General features: G+C 53.4%; 1 protein-coding gene across 1 annotated transcript; it reads left to right on the plus strand.

Annotated features, from left to right (window-relative positions):
• The first annotated feature begins 6,851 nt into the window (after positions 1 to 6,851).
• On the plus strand, positions 6,852 to 7,914 carry SMIM38 (small integral membrane protein 38). Its single transcript, XM_074337175.1, has one exon. The coding sequence runs from the start codon at positions 7,449 to 7,451 to the stop codon at positions 7,602 to 7,604; it is 156 nt and encodes a 51-aa protein (XP_074193276.1). The 5' UTR covers positions 6,852 to 7,448; the 3' UTR covers positions 7,605 to 7,914.
• Positions 7,915 to 23,837: the final 15,923 nt, after the last annotated feature.

The following is a 23,837-nucleotide window of genomic DNA, read 5'->3' on the forward strand; positions in this document are numbered from 1 at the left end:
TCTCGTGAAGTGAAAGATAGGCGTTCCCACATGTATTCATAGATATATCCCCCCAAGAAAACTCTGCAGAAGTTTTGACTTAAACATTTTCAGTTCACTATACAAGTCTAGGGAGTCATTTTATTCTGGCTCCCTGAGGATGTGATTCCACCAGAGTCTGCTTCCTTTTTGCTGTTGAGAAGACAGCTGTAGGTCTCACTGTCAGTCTCTCCTGTTCTACCTCGACTTTCTGGCTGCTTCTGAGATAGTCTCTTCTGTAATAATCATTCTTGATGTTCCATAAGTGATGATTTGGCATCTTGAAATCATGGGTCAGATTAACGGCCAAAGTTATTTGTATCCATATCCTCCCTGTGTTTTCACGATGTGTGAAAATCACATTACCAATCCTCTAAAAACCCCGACATCTGTGTTTGTTTCACTTCCTGACCAACAGGGGACATTCCCACTTAGTAACTTCCTGTCACTCCAGTACTACAGTCTCTCACTCATGCTTTCCCCTCGCTCTTGTTCCTTCTGTCTCCTGACCAGCTCTGGAGCTTCCCCATGTATCCCTGGGTGGTGCAATGTGCACTAACCCCATCCATTCCTCTTTGGGAACTTAAGTATAAATTCTTCTTTCAAAGAAGTTCCTCTGTGTCAGTCATTTTAACACACCTGATTAAAACAAAATCCCGTTTTAAAATATCTTCCTCTTTGGGATTATGTAGTTTCACTACGATATCTCCAAGTATGGATTTCTTTTCATTCATCCTACACTGGATTCTTTTGGATGCCTGCATCTGTGGATTGATGTCTTTCATCAACTCAGAAAAATCCGCAGCCATTTCCCCTTCAGATATAGCCTTTGCCCTATTTTGTCCTCTCCTTCTGGAACTTGTGTGGCCATACATTATACCTCTCACTCTGGTCCCAGCCATCGTGGGGCAGACCCAACAGAGCAACGGAAGCCAGGAGCAGGGAGAAAGAGGAGGAGGAAGGATCTGGACAGAGGGACCTCTCACCTTCGAGGCTGTGTGGCCTCAGAGGAAGAGGTGAGACCTGGCAGCTGTGCTTCCTGACGGGGCACCAGCTCATCTTCCATGAGCTGCTGTAGCCTCTTGACATGCCTGAGCTATCCCATCCTCAGGACACTTGGCAGAGGTAGCTGCAGCCAGGGGTAAGCCTGAGCTAGCCCGCGGCCTGGTGATATTCCTGTAACCATGGCTTGGTGATAGCCTATAACCCAGGGACATGCCTAAACTGGCTCATAAGCAGGGGATATGCCTGGGCTAACCCACAGCCTGGGGATATGATGGGGAGGCTGAGCGGCCTCCTGTTCCTGGTAACTGAACAGTGTCACCCACTAATGACAATGGAGACTTCAGGAGGCATGTTAACACAGGTCCCTCTAGGAGTTCTGAGGTGACAGGCGACTCTGCCTGAGTCACACATTTGGTGACAATGGGGCGTTTTCTTGTGGCTTCATCAAACTTCAAGAGCTCCCAAGAGTCACCAAGTCCTCATGCTGTCACCCTCCAACACAAGGCCTGATCTGAGGGACACTCATATTCACTTCAAAAAAGTTATTTTGCAAGCGCACGGCAGGCTTCACAAATGTGTCCCGATCCCTCTCCCCCATCAACGGGCTTCCTTTTTTATTCAGAAATCGAGAAAGGGAATCTAGGCCAGGTCACGTGTGGGAGACGGCGGAGACGTCTTTCCTCTCTAGTCAGTACATTTCTTTTATATATTTAAAATAATTTAATACCATTAGGTCATCTCTCTGTGTCTCTTCTGTGTATTTCTCAAGCATCTTGACATTCTTTCTCAGACTACCCAATAGATCACTTCCTTCCAGTTCCTCTCAAAATTCCTGCTGGTTTTAGCTCTCGCAAATGCCTTAGTGTTGCAAAGCAAATTCCCTTCCTTCTGTCTCTTCACCCGCCTCGCCTCTCCGTGAAAAAGAAAGGGCCCCAGGCTCTCACTGAGGTCTGTAGGCAAAGCAGATACATCCCCATGGAGCCTTCAAAGGAGATTCCTTACCGCACAAGCCTCTGTCTATTAACTCTTCAAAGGGTGTCTGTCTCTGTGAAAGCTGTCTGAGTTCATTGATAAAAAAGGTATTGTTTTTCGGGAGGGCAGTTAGTATTTGCAAAGGGCCATAGTTACCTTTCGCCTACTGGTTGCCTTGAAAGGTGAAATGGTTCAGGTGTGAACGCCCCTGCCAGGACACCCTTCTCAGAAGGGGCCAGCCGGCAGGATGCTGCCCCTCCCACACCCCAAAGAATTAAGCCAAAATGGTTAATAGTCCTCTCTTTGGTCCCCACGCACGTCCGTATTCTCATGTATGAATCCCTCATTCAGACGTGAGCGTTCTGCAGATGTGTCTCGGGCTTGGTGACAGCTTGCCTCCTCTGTGCGTCATGGATGGTGTCTGCTAAAATGTTCGTAAAATCACAGTTTTAGAAACGCTCACCTAGGCCGTAAGCGCACAGCATTCATGTATGGAGGGGGGGCCCACATTCCAAGTGGGGTTCACTCTGTCCCCTCCCATCTGGGGACTCTGAGCCTGAGGTGAGACAAAAGAAGTGAGGTTATTAAGAATTCTGACAAGGTAGGCTGAATAAATTGCGTTTTCTTTGTGAGCCTTAATCCAGTGTTGTATTGGCTTCTCGGACATGGCTAATTTATCTGGAATTTCATTCTGTTTCTGACAGCGTCCTCGACTAGCTGTTTGATCACTCTGAGCAAAGTTACATACCAGCTTTCAACAGCTGAAGGGCGGCAGCGACATTTTTCTCAAGTGCGTCCTCTGGGTCCGGCTTTATGCTGCGGCCCCATGACTCAGATGGGGGTGGGGTGGGGGGTTGGGGGGTAGGCCTCGTTAGGGAGGGAACCCGGTTGGCACAGGGCTCTCCCTTCATGAGGAAGCTTTCCGCGGTTCCCCACTCGTCTCACTGTTTGGGATTGTAATGTGCTTTTGTGGAGCAGGAAGAAAGAAAATTAGTTTCCGTCCATGTGTGAGTAGAGAGCGTTTCAGTGAAAGCGGGTTTCAAATGAACAGTTCTGTTGACTTCGGCTGGGTTTTGAGATGCACTGTTTGCAGGGGAAGAGGCAAGTTACCACAAGCCTTCACAGAATGCTAGCTTCAGCCTCTGTCGGTCCTAGGTTTTCTCCAATATCTTGCTCTCTGTCGTGGTGGAAATATGAGTTGACAGTCACTCTCTAACTCACACATTTCTGCAATGATTGCTTTTTCTTTTCTTTTCTTTTTTTTTAATAAGAGCAATCAAGGCTTGCTTGTGCAAAAAGAAAACAGTGGTCGTGATTTTCAGTAAGACTCCAACCCTTCTGAGACGCTCAGTCTTAGCCCAGTTGTGGCTGGCGGTTTTACAATGATGGCAGAATCCGGCCTGATGAAAACACGTGTTCCTTTAATTTACACATGCAACACATCCCTGCTGAGCACCTTCCAGGTGCCAGGAACTGTGCTAAGGCCTGGGGGGCGAGGGGGGGGGTTGGTGAGAGCTCACATGCTAGAAACACAAACAAGATCTCAGAGGATGTTAGTGCTGTAATGAAAGCAAAAACAAAAACCAACCAACCAACCTAAAACCAGGGTGATATGATAGACGGGGCTGGGGTGAGAGGACCCATCTTCGCTCACCATTCCTGCCTTCGAGTTGGGAAGTCCCCCAGGTCCCTATGGCATTGGAGAGGTGCGTTGTCCCTTGCAAAGCACTCTCACCCCCAGCCTTGTGTGTAGAGCATGGGGAGGGGCTATTGTCCCCGTCTACAGAAGAGGAAGCTGTAAAAGGGTCACCTTGATGGAGACCCGGCTTCCAGAGGGCAAGCAACTCGAATGGGGCCCTTGGGGCTGGTTCTGGCGCCATCACCTCAGTGAGAACTGGCCCTGGGTGGGGACTAGGCTGTGCTTCCATCCGCAGCCCCCCTCCATGGACCTCACCTCAGGAAAGGGCTCATCTGTCCAGAATTTTGTTAGGGGACAATGGGGGAGGACTTGTAGGTCACTGCTGCAGGTCGGCCATCTGGGCGTCAGAAGACCTCCTAGGCCATTTGCACTCCTGAATGGAGCGTAGGTCCCCACTCCGTCCTCAGCAGGGCGGGAGCCTCCACCCACACAGCTCTGTGAGTGGGGGCCACCTCCAGCTCCTGAGGACGTGAGGCTCGTTATCTTTGTCACGGGTTGCTTTCTGGCAGGTGCTTTAAGAGGTGGTGCACCCCGGGGAAAAAGGGAGGGAGGAGTGGGGAGGGAAGGAGGAAAGAGGGAAAAAGACAAGGAGAGGGGACTTCAGGCACAGCTCCACGTTCCTTGTGGTCTTGAAGGGAATTCTGGGGGCTGAATTGGGCGTTGGAGTTTGTCCTGACCCCGGCAGGAGCTGGGCTCCCCGCCCCAACCCCCACGAGGGCAGTCCTTGGTGAAGGGCTCCCGGGGGTGTGAAATCTCTGGGTTCTCTGGGTCTCTGTGCTGGGGTGGCTCCTCCAGCTGAGGACATCCCCACAGAAGAGTCATGTGGGCAGCAAAGGGACATTGAATCTGGAGGGAGGGACACACAGATGGGTGAAAGGGTCCCAGGGGTGGAGGTGGAGCCCTGATTGTGCCCCAAACCCACCATCACTGCTAATTGTGGGGTGACTTAGGGGTCTTCCTTCCTGAGAATGGGGAGCCCCCGGTGCTCACTCCATGGAGACTGTGGGTGCTGCGTATGTGACGCCTGCGAAGGGCTGTCTTATGAGCTCTGCTTATTATCACCTACTTGTCTTTCCCTTGTGGGTGATGGCCCCCTTATCCACCTGAGGTCCTCACACCTGCATCAGGCAGACCTTTTTTAGGCGATGTCAGCCCTGGGGGAGCGCCGTAACACTGTCCAGGACAGGGGCTATTCCCTTCCTTTCCTGAAGGACGTGTTGACCTCAGCCTCGCCGACTCCTGAGGGCTGGGGACTCTGAACAGGAAGGGGTAGGCCCTGTGACCCCGAGAGTCTCCGTGCTGTGGGTGCCATGTGACGGGGCATTGTCGCCTTTGTGTGCTCAGCAAACAGAGGGATTTAGCCAAGGCCACCTTGTCCCACTGGCCAGATCTGGAGCTGCAGGCTGGGAGGCTGAGTATCAGGGCTCTGATCAGCGTGAACCCCAAGCCTCAGACTCCCCCTGGACGCCCACCCGAAGACGCTGACCTCTCAGGTAAGCAAAATCTCCACCTAGGAACTGGCCTCTCCTCCCTCCCCAAGTTCACGGCTGCTTTCCTCTGGGAACTTCACTCTCTAGGCAGGTGGGTACCTCAAGGAAAGAGCCTGGTGAACACCGCGGAGGGCTTTCTGTAACATGCTGGAAGCCCTGTCAGCAGCCACGTCCCCGCGAGCATGCTCTGTGATTACTGACTCCACATGGGGCTCCACATGGGTGTTTCAAGTGAGCCTCCAACCTCTGCGCATGGCAAGTAAGCCCAGAGCTAAATGTCACCTAACAGACAGCGTCCAGCCAGCGTGTGGGATCAACTGGCCAGGGTCACGGCCAGGGGGCTCTCTCTGTGGACAGAGGCAGAAAAAGCCATTGCCTCCCAGAGAGCAAAGCAGGGCTGGGCACACTCCAAATGGCTCTTCAGAGGGTGATGGCTGCCGGCTGTGGGAGGGGTGCGGTGGGCACCCCGCACGGGCGCGGGGACTATTGCTACGAAAACCACACATGAGTGGGTCGTCCTGCTCCACTGCCCAACTTAGGGTGTGCTCCCTGTCAATGCCGTTGCACGTACTCCTTAGAATCTTCTGGAAGGGCTGGGTTGCAGCACACTGTCATTACGTAGGTAAAGAAAGTTCAGAGCTGCTTCAGGGGTCCGCAGCTCTGGAGGCCCCTTCACGTTCTCTCAGGCTCAGGTACCTGTGGGTGGGAGCACTTCCTGGTGAGAACGAGGTTGGGCTCCCAGGACCAGGGACCCAGAGGCCTCCGGTCGTCTTCTGGGGCCTGGGAGCTCCAACTGCCCCTTTGCCTCATGGGGACATAGGATTGGAGTTGGGTGTGGGGCCCAGGCTGTCTCTTCACTCGCGCAGAGCTTGGCTGTGAAAGGCCAGAGCTGAACTTGAGGGTTGGGCAGAGTCTGTAGAGGGGCATGTACACATGTGTGGGTAGGAATGTGCGTTCGTGCATGTGTGTGCTTGTGTGAGCGTGCAATGCATGTATGTGTGCATGTGTACGTATGTACGTGTGTGCTCGTGTGTGTGTGTGTGTGTTTGTGTGTGTGTGAGGCAGAGAAGGGTGGGCAGACCTGTTATGTCCTAAATGGTGTGCAGACATTTCTCGGGGCCTCCTCTTTGTGGGAGAGGAAGGTGGTCAGCAATTCTGTGCCCAGGCCCTGGGGCTGGTCCTCATATGAACACTCTCCGCCTTAATCCTCTCCAGGGACCTTCAAAGCAGACATCCGTCACTCACCTTACTTTCTAATAAGGAGCCCATGGCCCCGAGAGGTTGAGTGGCTTGCCCAAGGTCACTCAGAGAGTCTGCAGTGCGATCTGGCTTGGGGAAGAGGGTCACTGTGAGTGATGGGAGGGGACCCCTCTAGAACAGTCCTGTCCGTGCCAGGCCGTGGTCCTCTGGGGTGGGTGGGCTGGGAGGAGGTGCTGGGAGCCCATTTCTAGGCCATCTTGTCACAGCCTGCGCTGACCCCCTCGCTGTCACAGGCGGGAGTGGGATTTTGACACCACGTGCTACTTGAGCCATGTCTGGGGTCGCTCTGGGCTCTGAGTGGACTGTTCTCATCTTCTCCCCCTCTCTCCTTCCCCTCTTCATTTGCAGAGCTGCCTCCTTGCCTCCCCACTGTGGCCCCGGATCCCGCCAAGCCTCCCTGCCCCCACCCCATCCTGCCCCGGCTGCTGCAGCACAGACCACGGGGCCGCTGGACAGCACCGGCCTCCTGAGTGATAGCTAATTGGGGAGAGAAAGGGCCCGATTGTCTCGCGGGGCCGGAAGAGCGGCGTGGGCGGCTGAAAGAGCCGGAGAAGGTGGCCAGCTTCGCCCAGCAGCTGCCGCCGGAGACGTTTGCAGATTACGTCAGCGCTGGCAAGCAGGGGGAGCCGGGCAGAGGGGGAAGCTCACGGCCGCCCGCCCCAGGCCTCTCGACAATGTGGCCATTGTGGGCCCAGAGAGTGGTTCATTCTGCATGAATGGTGCACGGGCCTCTTGACCAAGGAGGCCTCTAGCCTTTCCCGAGCTGTCCTCTCACATGCCAGGGAGGCCCTGGAGTAGAGTCTGGCCTGCTCAGGGGCTGTGGAGAGGACAGATTCATCCCTAAGAGTGGGCGTGGGCCTCGGAGACCCCCGGCTGGACCGAGCTCCCAGCCTGGGCCCCTGGCTGCACGTTGGGCCCTTGGCACAGTCTGCCCTGGAACCCAGGGCCCAGCTGCACTCTGAGCTACACATCGCTTCTGCTCCGTGAGGCCACCCACCCTCGGCATGGCCGCCTGGTTGGGAGAAAGCACCAGCCCCGACCCTCTCATGGTCCTGCTGGCCATCGTGCTGCTAGTGCGCTTCATTCTGTGGTCCTGCCTTGGGACCTACATTGACTATAGACTGGCCCGGCGGCAGCCCCGCAAACCCAAGGAAGACTAAGGCCTCCACTGGCCACAGGCCTCAAAGCACCCGGTGTGAAGGACCATCTTGTCCGGGAAGCCACTGTCCCACACACGTCCTGTCCTGAGGCCACGGGTGGCAGTGGAGTGGAGCACGGCAGGCAGAGGACCCCCGTGTCCCACACACAGGGTAGAGGTCGACCATGCCCCACCCAGAGTGACCAAAACTGTCCTGGTCACGTCCCACATCCACCACTGCCTGTGTGTCACCAAGTTCTGGGGTTCCCTGTGCGAGTGAGTGATCCTGGGGGTGGGTCTTGCTTTCAGACGTTCTGTGCTTTCAATTCTTTATAAATGTTTGCAGGAAGATGCGGGGATGAGCTGGAGGGGCTGGGTGGGTGGGGCACCAGGACAGATGTGACCACATCACAGCCAGCCCTGCCACCAAAAGCCACCCCATCTCAGCCTCCTCTTGCCTCCCAGAGGGATAAGAATAAGTGAAGGCAGCTGCCTTGGTTTCCCCCAGAGCAGCCCCCTGGGATGAGATTTATTGAGAGAGTGAGCCTGGCAGTGAGGGAGCCCACGGGAGCCCAGCTGTTGGAAAGGAAAGTGGCGGTGGGGGGTGGGGGCAACAGGGGACGGTCAAGCCCGACTGTGAGCACAAACCCTTCATGTCTGTCTCTCCCACTTCCCACCTTGAAGCCCGGTGACCTGCAGGAGAAGCTGGCACTTTTGCCCCGTTGCTGCATGCCCTTGGTCTGTCCTGCCCAATAAATGTATCCTGTGTACCTGGGACCTTGGGCCTTAGCAGACAGTCTAACCCTGTGACATGATGGGGGCTTTGGGCCATGCAGTATCCACTCTACCACTGGGGGCTGGAGACCGAAGGTCAGACACGTGGTTGGTCAACTGTGTCCGGGGAGTGGAACCCGATCAAAACTCTGGATGCCAAGGCTTCGGGGGGCTTCCCTGGTGGCGATACTCCGTGCATGTCACAGGGAGGGGCTGACGCCATCCAAGGCTCCCCTGGGATAGGACGACTGCAGTTCTGTGCTCGGAACTTCCCTAGACTCTGCCCCGTGAGTCTCTGTCCTGGGCTGATTTAATCTGTCCTTTCACTGTGATAAACTGTGAGCATAACTGCTGTTAGTGAGTTTGGAGTGCTTCTCACGCAAGGTTGACCCTGAGGGGACCCCTGAACTTGAACTGGGGTCAGAAATGAGGGCGGTCTTGGGAATGTCCCTGATTTCTGCACCTTTCTTCTCCCCCTCCTCCTTGAAAACCACAGAGGGTCAGCCTGTGAAAAGTGAGCCTGGCCCCCAGCGCTCCCCCCAGCCACCTAACCCCCTTCCCCAAATGCAGACTGTGGGACCCATTTCTCGTGTCTCGTCCAGAGCTATTCCGAGTGCTTTCGAGCAAACCCGTCTTCTCCCACTGCTGCTGTTTCCCCATAATTGGTAGCACGTTCCCCATGCCAGTCTATTGTCACATATCTGCTTTTGTGGACTTTTAACTTATTTCTGTATGGCATATATGTTTTGAGAAAGAAATAAACAAGTGGGTTATACACACTGAAAAAGGGTAGCAAGCAGTGAGATAGGGTCAGAAAAGGGGGCGGGGGTGGTCCTTTCCTTGTGTGTTTAGGGGCAGCAGTGAGTAGGGAAGGGCACCGGAGTGGGGGCAGGGCAAAGGAGAGTGCGGTCCCACGGTCCCCGGTCTGTGCACTAATCTCAGCACCAGACATGCTCCCCATAGCCCCCCACCAAAGGGGCCACACAGCCTGGGAAGCAGTTCTGCCCACAGCTCTGCCCCTTGGACAGGGTTATGGGAGGACATTGCCAGGCTGGTGCTGGAGGAACTGGGCAGCCCCTACGGCCACAGTGTGTGTGTGTGTGAGGGGGGGGAGGGGGCGTGGGCAGGAAGGAGAGGTGAGACCTGGGAAAACAACTCCTCGATCACGTCTTCCTTCCCCTCAGAGGGGATGTGACCGATGCCACCCTCTGCCAGCTGCCCCTGCAGGTGTGTGCTGGGCATCTTGACCAGATATTTTGGAGGGACAAGTGGGTGGGGATCACTGCCCCCAGGTGATTCAGCCAGGCATCGGCCCCAGAGTGCAGGCAGGGCAGCCGCCCCTGCCCCTCTCCTCACCGCTAGGCCTGAGACCAGGCAGGCAGGCAGGAGGCCTCCTCTGTGAGCTCCCCGGAGAACAGAGCCCCTCCGGTGGGGATGAGTCAATGGATCTAAAAATAAAGAGTTAAGTCATGAAACAGCGTATTTCCTTTTTAAGCCAGATGTGTCTGCTGAGGGATCCCCAGCAGTTTGGTGCCTCAGCAGTGGGGGTGGGGACAGGGGCCCTCAACAAGGTTTGGAGCCTCTTTTTCCCCTGGCTCACACCCCCTCCCCTGCTGGTATTAGCACCTGTATGGGGTTCTGCCTGGGTGTTGGGATGGATGAATGAGATGGTTCCTGCTTCCAACAGCAGCTCCAGGGTTAGTGGGGAAAGTGGATGGTGTGTAAATAATGCCCACATCCGGCAGATGGTCCTACGGGCTATAACAGAGGGGCAGAGTGCCGTCGGGGTACACACAGGTCTGGGGAAGGCTGCCTGGAGGAGGTGTCACCAGAGGTAGGACTTGGGGGCTCGGATGGTGGGTAGGTAGAAGGAACAGCATGAGCAAGGGCCCGGAGGTTGAAACATGGGAAGTTTACAGTCCTCAGCAGAGCCTCTCAGGTCACCTGGTTGCACAGGTAGGTTCCGGGTCCCTAAACCAGCGGGGTTAGAATCTCTGAGAGGGGGACCTAGGAATACAATTCACAAGCCCCGCACCCCCTGGTGGTTCTCATGCTCCCCAAGCTTGAGATGCACTGGTCTGGGTGCCGTATGCATAGAGAAGAGGGTAGAGACGAGCAACGGCAGGGAGGGTGGGTCTGAGTTGTGAGGGCGTTAACGCTCACCTAGGCACAGGCAGGAGGGGCTTGCAAGCGAGCGACATCCCTGGGCTTATGCTTGAGAATGGCCCCTGGGAGCAATGAGGGTGACGGATTGGTGGGGTGGGGGCCTGAGGGTGGGGAGGCTGGTCAGCAGCCGGGGCAGAGGTCAGGGGTCTGGACCAGAGAGTGATGTGAGAGAAAGGGTCGGGGATCTGAGGGACAGAACAAGGACAGGACTTGGGCCACTCCCCCACCCCTGGGATTCAGGGCACAGCCCTGTGATGACCACCAGAACAGCACATGCAGAGTGTGAGCAAATGTAGAGGAAGTATGTGCCTGCCATGGGAGGGGATGGGGAGGAAGGCTGTGTGTTGGGGTGCAGACGTGCCCACCACTTCTGGACCCCAGAAATGTTTCTGGAGAGGACCAGTGATCAGGGGCCGAGAATGGGGCAGGGAGGACCGAGGGGCATTTGGGGAAAACAGCCGGGGTTGGTGCCAGAGGTGCCGAGAGAGATGGGGAGGCAGAGATACAGGAGGGATTCTGCATAGTCGCCTGTGGGAGGCCATTGTTCCAGGTGCACGTTCCGAGCCCGTGGTGGCCAGGGTTTGAACCCCACATCCTCTCCTCCCTGTGTGGTCAGAGCACATGTTTTAACCCCACCGGGACAAAGTTCCGGCCTGCAAGACGGGGACAAGGCAACCATGTCCCGCAAAACCCTTAGAGCAGAACCCGTGCATGGAGAGCCCGTCCACGTTGGATTGCAAGAAGGCCCAGAAGCTTCCCGGGTATGCGTGCACGTATCAACATGTCCAATGGGACTTTTCTGGTTGTCTCAAGAATTCTGCTGAAACCACAAAGTTGAGAATGAGAGGTGACAGGAGCCCTGTATTATTGAGAGGTATGACACTCCTGGTCCTGTCTGACTGAAAGATAGCAGAAAATGCATCTTAATTACCAGAATGGACCTCTTTTTATACATGAAAATGACTGAGAAGCTCTGGGGATCATCCTTGAAACATCAGAAAGGATGGTGAAGGCAGATTCTACCATGTGCGGGTGAAAGCAGTAGATGGAGGAAAACAAGCCATTGTCTGTTCTGGGGCTCTTTGTTACACAGCTCTGTCCATGTCCTAACTGGTACATCCTTTCAACAAGCCCGTTACATTCAATCTCCTCATTCATAAAACAGACCTGACTGCCCTGCCTACAGCAAGAGGGTCAGGAAGTGGGGAGGGCACGTAGATCACTTTGTGATGTCTGGGGGGGGGGGGCTGCCTGCTTCTCTAAATGCTTGCCCCTCTTTTCTACTCCTTGTGAGACTTCTGAGGCCAGGACCCATGACTATAGCCTAAGACAGTGCCAATTTTCAGCCTCCTAAACAGCATTTGCTGCCTGTCAGGAAAACAAATCCCCTGGCCTTCAGTTACTCTGGTCATGTCCCTAGGGGGACAGAAATTAGCAGGAGAATCACAGGTAAACAGCCACCTCTCCCACCCTCTCCCTCTTCTCACACTGAAAGCAGGGCAGGGAGTGGGGTGGCAGAAATATCTGTGGGGAGCAGCTGCCATTTGGTGTGTAGGTGAGGTCACCTCATAGGTGGCTGTGTTTCAGAATCTGCCTTTGGCAGAAGCCTTTGGGTCATGGCGTCTGATTGCTCCTTCCTGGAACTGGTGGGGGCTGGCTGCAGGTGAGACATTTCCCTAGTGCCCTGTGGTCTTGGGCCCCTGTGAGCTGTCTACAGCTGCTCAAGAGGTTCTGGTCACAGGTAGGAAGGTAGACTATCTTACCATGGCCAACCATAGGTGCCGCCCTTCTGGCTGTCTTCACCCGCATTCCTGGGTCCCCCAAGGTATCTGGAGAGCACTCACCATGGTGGTGTGGACAGCTGTCTGATTGTGGTCTCACCCTGCCCCTGAGTGTGTGCCAGTCGGTCCACTCCTTCCCAGTGGGTTGGCCCGGGGCCAGAGGAAAGAGAAAGAAAACCCTCCAGATATACATATGGCGCCTGGCCTGGCTGTACGTCTTTCGCTCCCAGCATTTGCAGAAAGAAGATGCAACAGAAGTGCAACATGTATCTGACAACGAGACGTCAGGGTCAAGGACAAAACGATGTTAAATAGGAAGGTGAATCTGGGGACACGAGGGATGAGAAATTCTGGACTGGTGACGTCTGGACTGGGCCTTGAAAGCTATAGAGGATGTTTGTGATGGTGTTGTGTCTTTCCCAGGGGAGGCAGGGCTGAGGGCTCTGTGTGGAGTGGGGAGCAGGGTGGATTTGGAGAGAAGTGCTGCTGGAAGGAGGCCGCCCGGGTGCTGGGTCCTGCTGCTTTAGGAGAAAGAAGCTCTCGCTTGCAAAGAAGCGTCTGTCTAGAAAGCAGTGTATGTAGATGCTTTTAAACATGCCACGTACAACGTGGGAGAGGCTGCCTCCACATTTCCTATGTGTTTATTGCAAAACAACCGTATCCCGAGAATAACAGGAAATCTCTCACCCCCATCCCCGCCACCCTAACAAACCAAATGTACATTTTTCGTGTTCCCCTCCAGGCCATATCCCTGTGCAGACATGACTTTGGAAGCACAAAGAGCAGTCATTTGTTTATTGATTTGTTCAGCAAATGTTAACTAAACACATACATACTCTGTTTCAGGAACTGTGCTCCTAAGAATAATTCTTAGATTTTCCTTTAGAGTTTCACCACCGGTGCAAATATCCCTTATTAATCAGGACATATGAACTATTGTAACCAATTGTACTGGCCTAATCCGATCAACGTGCATTTCTTGTTCATGACTGTGCAGTGCAAGTGGGCGGGGGCTGTGCTCCACACAGTCACACAGGGACCCAGGCTACTCCCTCCCAGTGGTTCTCCATCCCTGAGAGCCTTAGCGCTCTCCATTTGGTGGCCTGCATTGGGCTAGCAGAGGATGAGCAGGGAGAAAAGACAGGGCGAATTGCATGGGAGGCTCTCCTGGCCAGGCCTGGGGGAGGGGTACACGGTTCCCATCACATTCTGTTTGGTGGAGCTCAGTCATGAACTTGTACCTACCTGCAAAGGAGGCTGGGCAGTATGGTCTAGCTGGGTGCCCAGGAGGGAGAGGATGCAGGTTTGTTGACTATCTGGCCAACCACTGCCACAATCCCTCTACAATACATTGTTTAACTCTAAAAAATGGAGTAGGAAGCACAATCCCCAAATTGTGGAGGAATGCAATATTGTCACCAACACTTGAAGGCTCCCAGAAAAATTAAATACAAAGTCAAGCTGAAGGGAATTTCTGGGTCAGAGCCCAGCTTGCTGCCCTGAGTTTGCCAAAATCCTTTCTGACCTTGACAATGGGCAAAGCTGTGAATGAGTCCTGGGGAACCCAGGGCCCATTACAGCTGGACCATCTGGTGGGACCAACCCAGGGATCACGGTGGAAGGGTGGCCTGAGAATGGATTGCTTTGTGTCATCTGCTTCTACGCTCACCAGGGCCAACTTCCCGCTCTCAGGACTAGGTTGGGGTTGAACATTTCTGGGGGATGAAACGAGAGGTTCAGATAGCTGAGCGTGAGAAAAGTGAGAACCTCATCAGCATGTAGTCAAGATAAGCTGGGTAGATAAGATTGTTTTGGGTGAAAAGGGGTGCTGTGCAGCAGACACTTTGAGTCACCTGGCTGCCACCTGGACTGGTGATTCTGTGTTGAGTGCATTGCTGCCATCTGGATGTGCCCTCACAGTCTCCCTGGGCACTTCCTTCACCCCTCCCCCGTGGTGATAAACTATTCTCTGTATCTCCAGTCTTCTCTTTCTCGGTTTATTTTCTCAGTTTGCATAGCACATCCTTCAGTAGCTTCTTGAGAAAGTGTAATTGGCAGGCAATTATTTTTGAGACCTTGCCTGTCTGAAATGGTCTTTATTCCACCATAAGACTTGATTGATTCTTTGGCTGGCCATGGGATTTTTGGTAGGGAATATTTATTTCTAGAAGTTTGAAGGCATTGCTCCATTGTTTTCTTGCATCTGATACCACTGTTGAGAATTCTGAAGCCATTCTGAGAACTGACCCCTTGGAAGTGATCTGTTTTTTCTCTCTGGAAGCTTGTAGACTCTCCCTTTAGTCTCAAGTATACCAAAGACTCACAATGATGTGCCATGGTGTGGGTCCTTTTTTATTTTCTATGCTGGATATTTCTTGGGCCTCTTCAATCTGGAAACCCAAGCTTTGCAGTGCTGGGGGTTGCCTTAAATTGTTTTCTCTTATACATCTGTAGCACCTGTTAGTTGGTTGTTGGATCTTCTCTATTGTTACCCTTCTGTTCTTTCTCCCTCTCTCCCTCTCTCTCTCTTTTCCTTTACTTTCTGGGATATTTTTTCAACTTTGTTCTCTTCTATTGAGTTGATCGGTTCTGCTGAGATTTTTATTTTGGAATTTAGGACCTCTTTCTTTTTTTGTCCTCTGAATGTTCCTTTTTGATAGCACTCTTGCTTTTGTCCTTGGGTGTGTTCATGTCTCTCTGAGGATATTGATGACAGCTTCTTGTTGATATAGTTGTTAAAGCTTTCTTTTTCTTGAGCAGTCTCTGTTTCCTCCCAGTTCTTTATTTTAATTTTTATGTTGGTTGTTTTGGTCTCTACTTCCCATGTTAGAGGTTGTTCATAGATATCTGGTAGTTCTTGGATGTCGACTCCTGAGCGGGGGACCACAGAGCTCATTAGAAGTTCAAGAGTGGAGCTTGACCACCACAGGTTTCATTGTGGAATGATCTGGGCTGGTTTTTTGAGGATCCCCTGACATCAGAATTCTTAGACATTTCCTCTCAGGCTGGATAGGTGTCACAGGAGAGCAGGGTCTGATTGCTGGTGTTTGGGGAACTGGAAGGGGGAAGGATGCAAAGGATCCCTTCTCCTGTCACCCTGGCTTTGGCCAGGTCCCCAGGCCCTCACGTGTGTTGGCATCCTCAGTCCATAAACGTCTGCGTCACACACTCCAGAAAATACACTTCTGTTCTTCTTCCAAGATGGCGGGTATCCTCCCAGTGGTGGGGTTCGAAAGGGGGTCTAGGGCTCCAACAGCATCTGAGAAGGTTGTACTCAGTTCTTTTCATTGTGGCTGCCTCTTCATCCCAGTTCCAGAGGGAATTTTGGGAGGAATTCTCTGTGTAAATAGGTATTTCCCCCACCCCCTGGCTTTCTCAGCAGCTACCAATGAGACCCAGCTTTCTTAAGTCTGCAAAGTCCAAGTTTTCACTCACCATCTTTTGTCCACCTTGTAAAATTTGGTTGCTGTAGGTGCCTGTTTTGTTCTCTGCATTCTTGTGGGTTTGTGTTGTTAAAATCCCTTTGCTGCAGCTTTGCTCGGGACTGGGAAGAGGCAGAATTAGATGACAGTGATCAGCCAGCTGTTTCCAGGAGCCCACTTCACATTTTCTCATTTAACATTTTCTCCGTCTTCGTGATAATTTTCAAGGGAGACTTTTCTTTCCGAGAAGTGTCTTCCGTGAAATGTTGGTAGGTGTGCCAAGGAAAAGAGGTGCAAGGAAAACTGCAGTCACTTCCAAGGCCTGGAATCTCACGGTCTGAGTGCATTTAAAGACCTTTAGCCACCAGGCCACAGTGCTTCCGGCCTCACAGGTGACCTGGCTGAGAGCCCCGGAGCTCTCCTCTTGAGGACCCTCACCAGTGACCCCGGTGGGTTCTCTGGAACCTCTGTATCTCCCCTCCTTGCCCACAACCCTTTCAATATCTACTGTCCATTATTGTCCAGTCCACTCTGAAGTCTCCAGTCTCTTGGCCCAGAGTTCTCCCACTGTAGTGGAGATTGTTTTTCTACTTTAATGTATTTTTTAAATTGAGGTATAATTTGCATATAGTAAAAGGCGTAAATTTTAATGTGTATACCTCCATGTATATAGCCACATAAGCATCAAGCAAAACATCAAGTTACAGAATTTTCTAGCACCCCAGGGCTCCCTTGGGGCCCTCCCCTTCACTGACACCCCACCTTCCTCCCTCCACCCGGGGTACCTACCATGCTGATTTCTATCACAATAGATTAATGTGGCCTGTTTTTGAATATCATATAAGAGAGACATACATGTGTGCTTTATTTTTCAAATGTCTGGCTTCTTTCTCTTAGCATGATGTCTGTCAGACTCATTCAGGTTTTTATGTATAGCCACCACCGTCCGTTCCTTTTTGTTGCTAAGTAATGTTCCACTGGATGGATGTACCGCTGTATTTATCCATTCCGCTGTGGAGGGACATCTCGGCCGTTTTCGGGTTTTGATTCCTTTGAATAAAAGCTCTGTGCCTGCATCTTTGGACGGCCATATGCATTGCCGTTTTTAGATATATGCTCAGAAGTGGAGCGGCTGGGTCCCAGGGCAATGGCGTGTTTATCTTGATCAGAAACCGCCTCCCAGTATTCTGGCGTGGCGGCCCGGTGGACGGCCCCACAGTGGGGGAAGGGGGGGCGGTATTCTAGCTGCTGCACGTCTTCTCCAGAACTCGATCAGTCTCTACAATGATCACCGTTCTGGTGGGTGTGACGTGACACTTCATTGGGTCAGAGAAGTTCTGATCAATCATGTGTAGTGAACACCAGTCACATGGAGAGTCTCATGCCAGATGTTAGGAACCCGTGACCTCCTTCGGAAAGCCGGCCCGAGCCCCAGGCTGGGTTAGGTGAACTCCGATGGGCTCCCACGGCGCCCAGGCTGCCGCAGTCACGTGACCTGCTGTGTGTATTTCGGTGGCTGGCTGAGTCTTCCTCGGGTCTGTGAGCCACCTGTGGACTGCAATGGGGTCTCATCAATGGCTGTACCGCGCAGGTCCGGAGCAGGAAAGGCACCCAAACATTTGCTAGAAGAAAAGGAGGAAGGAAAGGAAAGAGGAGGAAAGGAGGAGGGGAGATGGGAAAAGAGGGAGGGAAAGAAGAAAGGAAGGGGGACGGAGGAAGGGAAGGAGGGAAGGAGGAAGAGAGCAAGGTGGGCCGGGCGGGCACCGTGCAAGCAGAGCAGGGCCCCTCTGCCACCTGTGCACACAGACACACGATCCCGTGGGAGCTGGCGCCCAGCACTGCTGTGTGTAAACAGAGCCTACCCCCTCTGGAGTGGCCCCATCTTCCGACACTGGCCTTCGCCGCCCGTGGAAACCCAAGATCCAGCCTGGGACAAGGGTTGGCAGATGTCCGTGAAAAGGGCCGTCTGCCTTTGCTGATAAGAATTCTCCAGACAATGGGATGAATTCCCACTGGGCTCCAGGTCAGGAGACTCTGACAGGCCTGGGTCACAGCTCCCCTACCTCTCAGGGTCCTCTCGGCCAGCCGGGCCTTCCACTCCCCCTGGGCACCCCTTGGCACCAGTGCCCCTCTTATCCAAACCCATGGCCCCTGCTCTTGCAGATCTTTTTCCAAAAGCCCTGAGCTGGGCCTGATGCAGCCTGAATCGTCTGGTCCTGGGGTCTGTGGCGCTGAGGCCCAGGGGGCTTGGGGTGTGGTGGGGGACACACAGAAGGAACTGGAAGAGGACACATCCTGGCTCCCCAGGAGCCATGCCTGCCTCTCTCCATGCCGGGCCAGGGAGGCCAGGGGCATGCACCTTTCAGCTCTTTGGCCTTCCTGGCACAAGTTCCAGGGTCACTTCTAGGAGAGGAGCAAGGAGAAGAAAATGATGGACCTGCCTTAAAGAGATGTTGAAAAGTTATGTGAGGGGGTGTTTGCAATGTACCTGGAATGCCAGGCATGCTCGCTGAGCCAGACTCATGTGTCCTGGAGGCTGGATCAGAATCGGGGACCTTCCCTCTCCCCTTTCTCCTCTCAGCAGCCACCCCATTAGCCGGCTCCACATGCTTCAGCCTCCTGCATCTCGTCTAGACATTTTCCGGCCAGCTCGGAGGTTCTCACTTGTAAAACGGGATTGACGATGCCCCAGCACCAGTGACAGTCAGATAAGTGAGTCCACGGGCGCTGGCTCGGTTAGCAGTGCTCTCCCCCATCTCCGGGAGGGACGGTGCGATTCCACAGAATCCATTTCAATGACTCCAGGCTCAAGTGGGGGTGGCAGGCATGGGCTTTCTTGGGGCACCTTGACATCTTCAGCAGGACAGGCCCTTGGGGGACCCTGGGGACATGGGGCTTGAACAGGCCATGTTGCTCACCTGCCAAGCTTCACTGCTCACAGCTCCCCAAATACCTTTCTTTTCCTGCCTTCTTCCTCTGCTCTGGCCACCCTACCAGGTCCCTTATACCTCCGCCCACACTCCACCTCAGGGAGCTGGGGTTTCTCCTTGACCCTGATGCACAGTCTAAAAGCTTGCTGACACACTGCACAGCTGTCTGCCCCTGTCACCCTTTGCTCTTTCATGGGTGCTGGCAAAGTCGCCCAGCTGTGCGCAGAGCTATGTGCGGGTCATTGCATAAAGAATCCACAGGATTGAAAGGCTTTGGGGTCCTTCCCATTTCTTCACGAGACCCCCTCACAGATGTAGGTGCGAATATGGCACATTCAGCGCTCTCGGCGTGGGCTTCTTCAGCTCTTCAAACTGCACCAAACTTTTCAGTCTTCAGCGTGGCTGGAACTCTGGCAGGTCCCTTTACTCAGATGAGAACTCAGAGTTCAAACCACGTGGCTCCCAGTTTGCTGCAGGTAAATTTTCTTTGAATCCTTAGCTAGTGGGTCCCGCCATCTCTGCAGCATTAACGAGACCTGCGGGAAGGTTGGCTCGGGCTCAACAGCCTTCGTCTGCGAGTATGTCACCACACAGACCGCCAGCTGGTCTCCAATTGCATTACCAGTGGGCTCATTACATATTAGGGACGAGGCTGGGGGCACATGTTGTCATCCTTGCTGTCCTGTGACATTTCAATCTGTGTTAGCTCCCTGATTTCATTTCAAATGTCTGCATTTCTGCAGGGATCAGCTGGTGAACTCATCCGTCGAAATATGTCTTCCCTTTTATCTTTCACTCCCATATCCAGGATCTCCCCAAATTGCCTTTATCCGCAGACAGAGCAGACCAGGCCCCCCTTTTAACAGTGAACAGTGTTTGCTGGGAAATGAAATGTTTTCAGCTATGAATTTCAGCTATTTTCCATTTTCCTCCGCCTAATTGAATGAGCAGACGCTTTATCTGCAACGGCTCACGACAAAGTGGGTGCTTGCTCCCAAATTGTAGCAATGCCAAGTGCATTTTCCTTCTTTTATGCTTTCTGATTGTTTCCAGAGCTTCCTTTGTCACGAGGAGCTCCGTGGGTTGTGCATGACTCTTCCCGATAACTGAATGTCTGTTCCCAGGATGGTGAGCAGCAGTGACAAGAAGGTTTGTCCTTTCCCTGCAAAGTCGTGTTCCACCCGTTGGCAACATAAAAGGAAAGTCGTCCCAATGCCGCCGTCTGCCTTGAACTTGTTGCCCTCGGAGGGTACATGTTGGTGGCCATGGTCCACCACTTATTTTCTCAAATTTCCAACCATGTGCTGGATTCTAACCAAAAACAGTATCATTCTCTGAATCTGTGTTGACCCCAGATGTACCCCAATGAATTATTGATGATAAAGAAACTAGCAGCTGTTCTAGACGGCTCCTGGGTTGTTCTCCACAAAACTTGGGGAGTTTTTGGGGGGAGGGGGAGGGGGGTTGAACTGGGATCAGTGGGTGGGGCCTGCAGGGTGGGGGTGTCTCTGCCGGTTGAGTTTAACGCAACGTCATGGCTTTACTTTTGTTTCAATTTCTCTCCCCACAAAGAATCGGCTATTTTTATCCTCCTGTGGAAGAAAGAGAACCTTTACCTGAGTTTTGTAATTTACAGGGCTGATGTAAAGTTTTGATGGTTTTATCACATTTCTGATCCAAATTTGGGAGGTGGGAGGAAAGGGGTGTCCTCTGGGAAATGGTGGGGGTGCTCTGGTCCCCATCTCCTCGAGCTGGTCAGCGGGGAGTTTGAGGAAACGAGGCTGGAGGGCTGGCCAGGCTTGGGACCTTCTTGTGGAGGCAATGAGAAGCCAGGGGAAGTCTGAAGGGTCCCTTCGGCGGCGTTTTAGGCTCACGCTGTTAAAGGCCTCTGACGGCCGTGGGGAGAAGGTTTTTGAGCTTCTTCCTGAAAAGACAGCAGACGAAGTCTTTTCTGGCAGTTTCATGAGCAAGGCGAGGTGTCTGGGGTTGACCCTGGATTTTGGCACCGGGTTGTATGGGAGTTGGGGGGTGACCTGTCTCAAGGTCACTGAGACGCTTGGGGAGGGGACCTGTAGTCATGTGGGGATCGCCTGCCTGTTAGCAGCACAGACTTGGTTCACCAGAAGTGACCCTAGAATTCAGCCCGCCCGGAGCCTGGTGTCACACGGGGGGTTCAGCACAGGCTCAGGCCCCAGGGCCCCCACAGCGAGGGCCACAGGATGCAGTCACACAGCTGGGCGTGTATTTTATATTTGTGAAAGTGGCAGAGACAGGGCTGCTGTCCCTTCCCTCTCCAACTTGCCCTCGCTTTGGGGACAGGCAGGTGCTGGAGAGGCTGCCCGCATTTCCCGGGTCCCGGTGAGGGGCAGTGAGTGGGCTTGGTGGGATGTTTGTGTAATTCCGGTCACCTCCCTAGAGAATTGGTTGTTGCTGGCCTCAGGCTCAGGTTGGCTTCCAGGGGGTGCACCTGCTTTGTCCTGTAAAAGGGCCGGGCCAAGTCATGCTTGAGCCCATCTTGTGTGTGGGCAGGAGAAATGAAGTTTGAGCTGCATGTGGCCAGAAGCTAGTCTGTGGAAAATTCGTCCAGTCACCAGATGTGTCATGTTGCAAATGGGGGATTCAGTTCTTATCACATCTAGTCAAAATGAAAGGTCTCTCCTTAAGAATTTACCAGAAAATACAGGTATATGATTATACTAAACAGACCATACTACTGGATAGGCATTTTGTCCTTTGCTTCGACAGCAATCATGACAAAAGAACTTAGCAGGATTCTGGGGTTTGCAGAGCACAGCCTACAGACAGCCAGAGCATCTGCGTGTGAATCAAACGCGTTCTCTGCATCTCAAGGTACTGGATCACTTCTTGGAGCATGAGATGCATCTTGTTCTGACAGAGGAACGTGTCCCAGTGCAGCACAATGGCATGAAGACACGGGGACAGGACTTGTACACACACCCATCAATCATTCAATGCACTGTGCAGGAAAGTTTAACCCCAGTATAGCGCTGTGTAGCTCAGTACAAGGTAGCAACGCGTTGAAAAATGCATTTAAGTCTTTAGGAAAATGCAGATCAAAATCACAATGAGACACCACCTTGCACCTGCTGGGAAAGCTACTATCAAAACCAGGAAACAGCGTGCGTTGGGGAGGACGCAGAGAATGTGGAGCCCTTGTGTAGTGTCGGTGCAGCCGCTGTGGGGAGCAGTGTGGAGGTTCCTCAAAAAACTAAACACAGAACTACCATGTAATTCAGCAATTCTGCTTCTGGGTATAGACCCAAGTGAACTGAAAGCAACGTCTCCAAGAGATGTTTGTGACCCATGTTCACATTGGTGGGTCTGGGTCTGGAACCCAGGGCTTTGGTTCCGAAGGCCCGATGGCAGCCCAGGGCTGTGGTGTCTGCCTCTGTCACAAAGGGTGTTGGTAACCCCATCAATAGGGACAGGTACCATGTCGTCACCCCCTCCTCTGTGCCTTGAATTGGGTCACATTTCAGTTTCACGGCTATGTGGAAGGTGGTTACAATTAGCACCCCATTTTATAGGTGAGGAAATTGAGGCTCAGAGCAGCCAAGTCATACACTCAAGACAGCACAGCTCAGAGGTAGAGAGGTGAGTTTTGGTCTCAGACGTATGGGCCCCTTTCTGATGGCCCCAGGCTAATTCCAGGCCAGGGAAGTAGATCTCTGGGACCATCAGCATCAACTCTGACCTTTTTGGACATGCCAGGTTCTAATGACTCAAGCCTTTTCTATGGCCTTGGCCACCGGGAATAGAGCTGGCTCCCTGGACATGTGCTCTGTGCAGGAGCATAGGGCCCTGCTCTCAGAAGAGCCCAACGCGTGGCTTAATGCTTTGTTGCTGTTGAGATATTCTCCGTCATTTTGAACGAGGGGCTCACTATTTTCACTTTGCACTGGGCCCCACAAATGATGTGTCTGGACCAGGTGGGAGGGGCCCACCAGCCAGATCTGACCCTGGCCTCCCAAGAAGCCACTCTTGCCAGCTGGGCAGCGCTCCCCGGAATGGGGCCGGCAGCCTTCCTGTGGCGCATATTCCAGAATATGTTTTCTGGAACAGCCGGGTGCTTTGCGTGCCTGGCCAGCACCTCCAACCACTTTCCTTGAATCTGTTTGCAAAACGAATTAGTACAATGCAAGAGGAACAAGAAGGTTCTTTATCTCCACTTGGGCAAATCCATTAGGATTAGCGGCCCCTCTGAAGCCCCTCAGACGGGGTGACGTAAGCCTGTCTTTGGTGATTTGCAGAGTGAGCACACGATAAGGTGTCCGGGCCCATTTTAGCAGTGACAGGGCGTCCCTCCCCAGTGGCGCCCAGGAATTAGCCCGCCTATCTCTCCATTTATCAAAGCCCTTTCTTGGATGAGGCTATCGGGCAGAGCAGCCTTCTTACCTCACTGTCTCCCGCGCTGAGGGGCTGCTGCTCCTGCCAACTTGCCCAGGGTCCCTGGGGCGGGGCAGGTTCCCACAGGGAGAACCAAGCCCTGCCACCCTGTTGGAGGTGGCCCAGTTTCCTCCTGAGGTCCGACCCGAATGGCCGGCCACCAGCTAAACAGCGCTGAGGTTTCTGCCTTGAAGTGTGGTGGGGGAGGAGAAGGAAGAGACCAGGTTTGGGAAAGACTCTAGAGTTCTGCCTGGGCCCAGTTCCATCTGAGAAGCCAGGGAGGATGGCCTTTCCTAGGGAGAACGGCCGCCATCCGGCCTGGCCCACACTGCGCCTTTGAGGGAGGGGACTTTTCCCTCCCGGGGCCGGGAACCTGGCAGACCTGTGTAACTCCCATGGGGCACGTGGCAGAGGTGATGCTTTGTGACCCCCTGCCTGGGCCAAAAAAGGCAGCCTGGCTTCCCCACGGCTCTCCCTCTGGGCTTGTCCTGGGGGCCCGCCCTCCGTGTTGTGAGGAAACCCAGGCCACCCCAAGAAACCACAAGTGACTCAGCCCCACAAAGCCTCTGCCAACACCAGCCTCCACCAGCAGACCTGGGAGGGAAGAAGATTCAGATGCTTCTGCCCCCAGCCTTCGAGCCGCACAGCTGAGGCCCTGGCATCATGGGGCAGAGATAAGCCATCCCCACTGGACCTGTCTGAATCCCTGACCCCCAGGAACCATGAGAGATAATAAATGGTGATTGTTGTTAGAGCCACTGCGTTGGAGCGCAGC

This window comes from Rhinolophus sinicus, linkage group LG06, assembly GCF_036562045.2.
Source record: "Rhinolophus sinicus isolate RSC01 linkage group LG06, ASM3656204v1, whole genome shotgun sequence".
NCBI classification, from domain to species: domain Eukaryota; kingdom Metazoa; phylum Chordata; class Mammalia; order Chiroptera; family Rhinolophidae; genus Rhinolophus; species Rhinolophus sinicus.

What these genes read in the sequence shown, in the direction of transcription:
- SMIM38 (XM_074337175.1), top strand. Translation starts at nt 7,449, where the DNA reads ATGGCCGCCTGGTTGGGAGAAAGCACCAGCCCCGACCCTCTCATGGTC.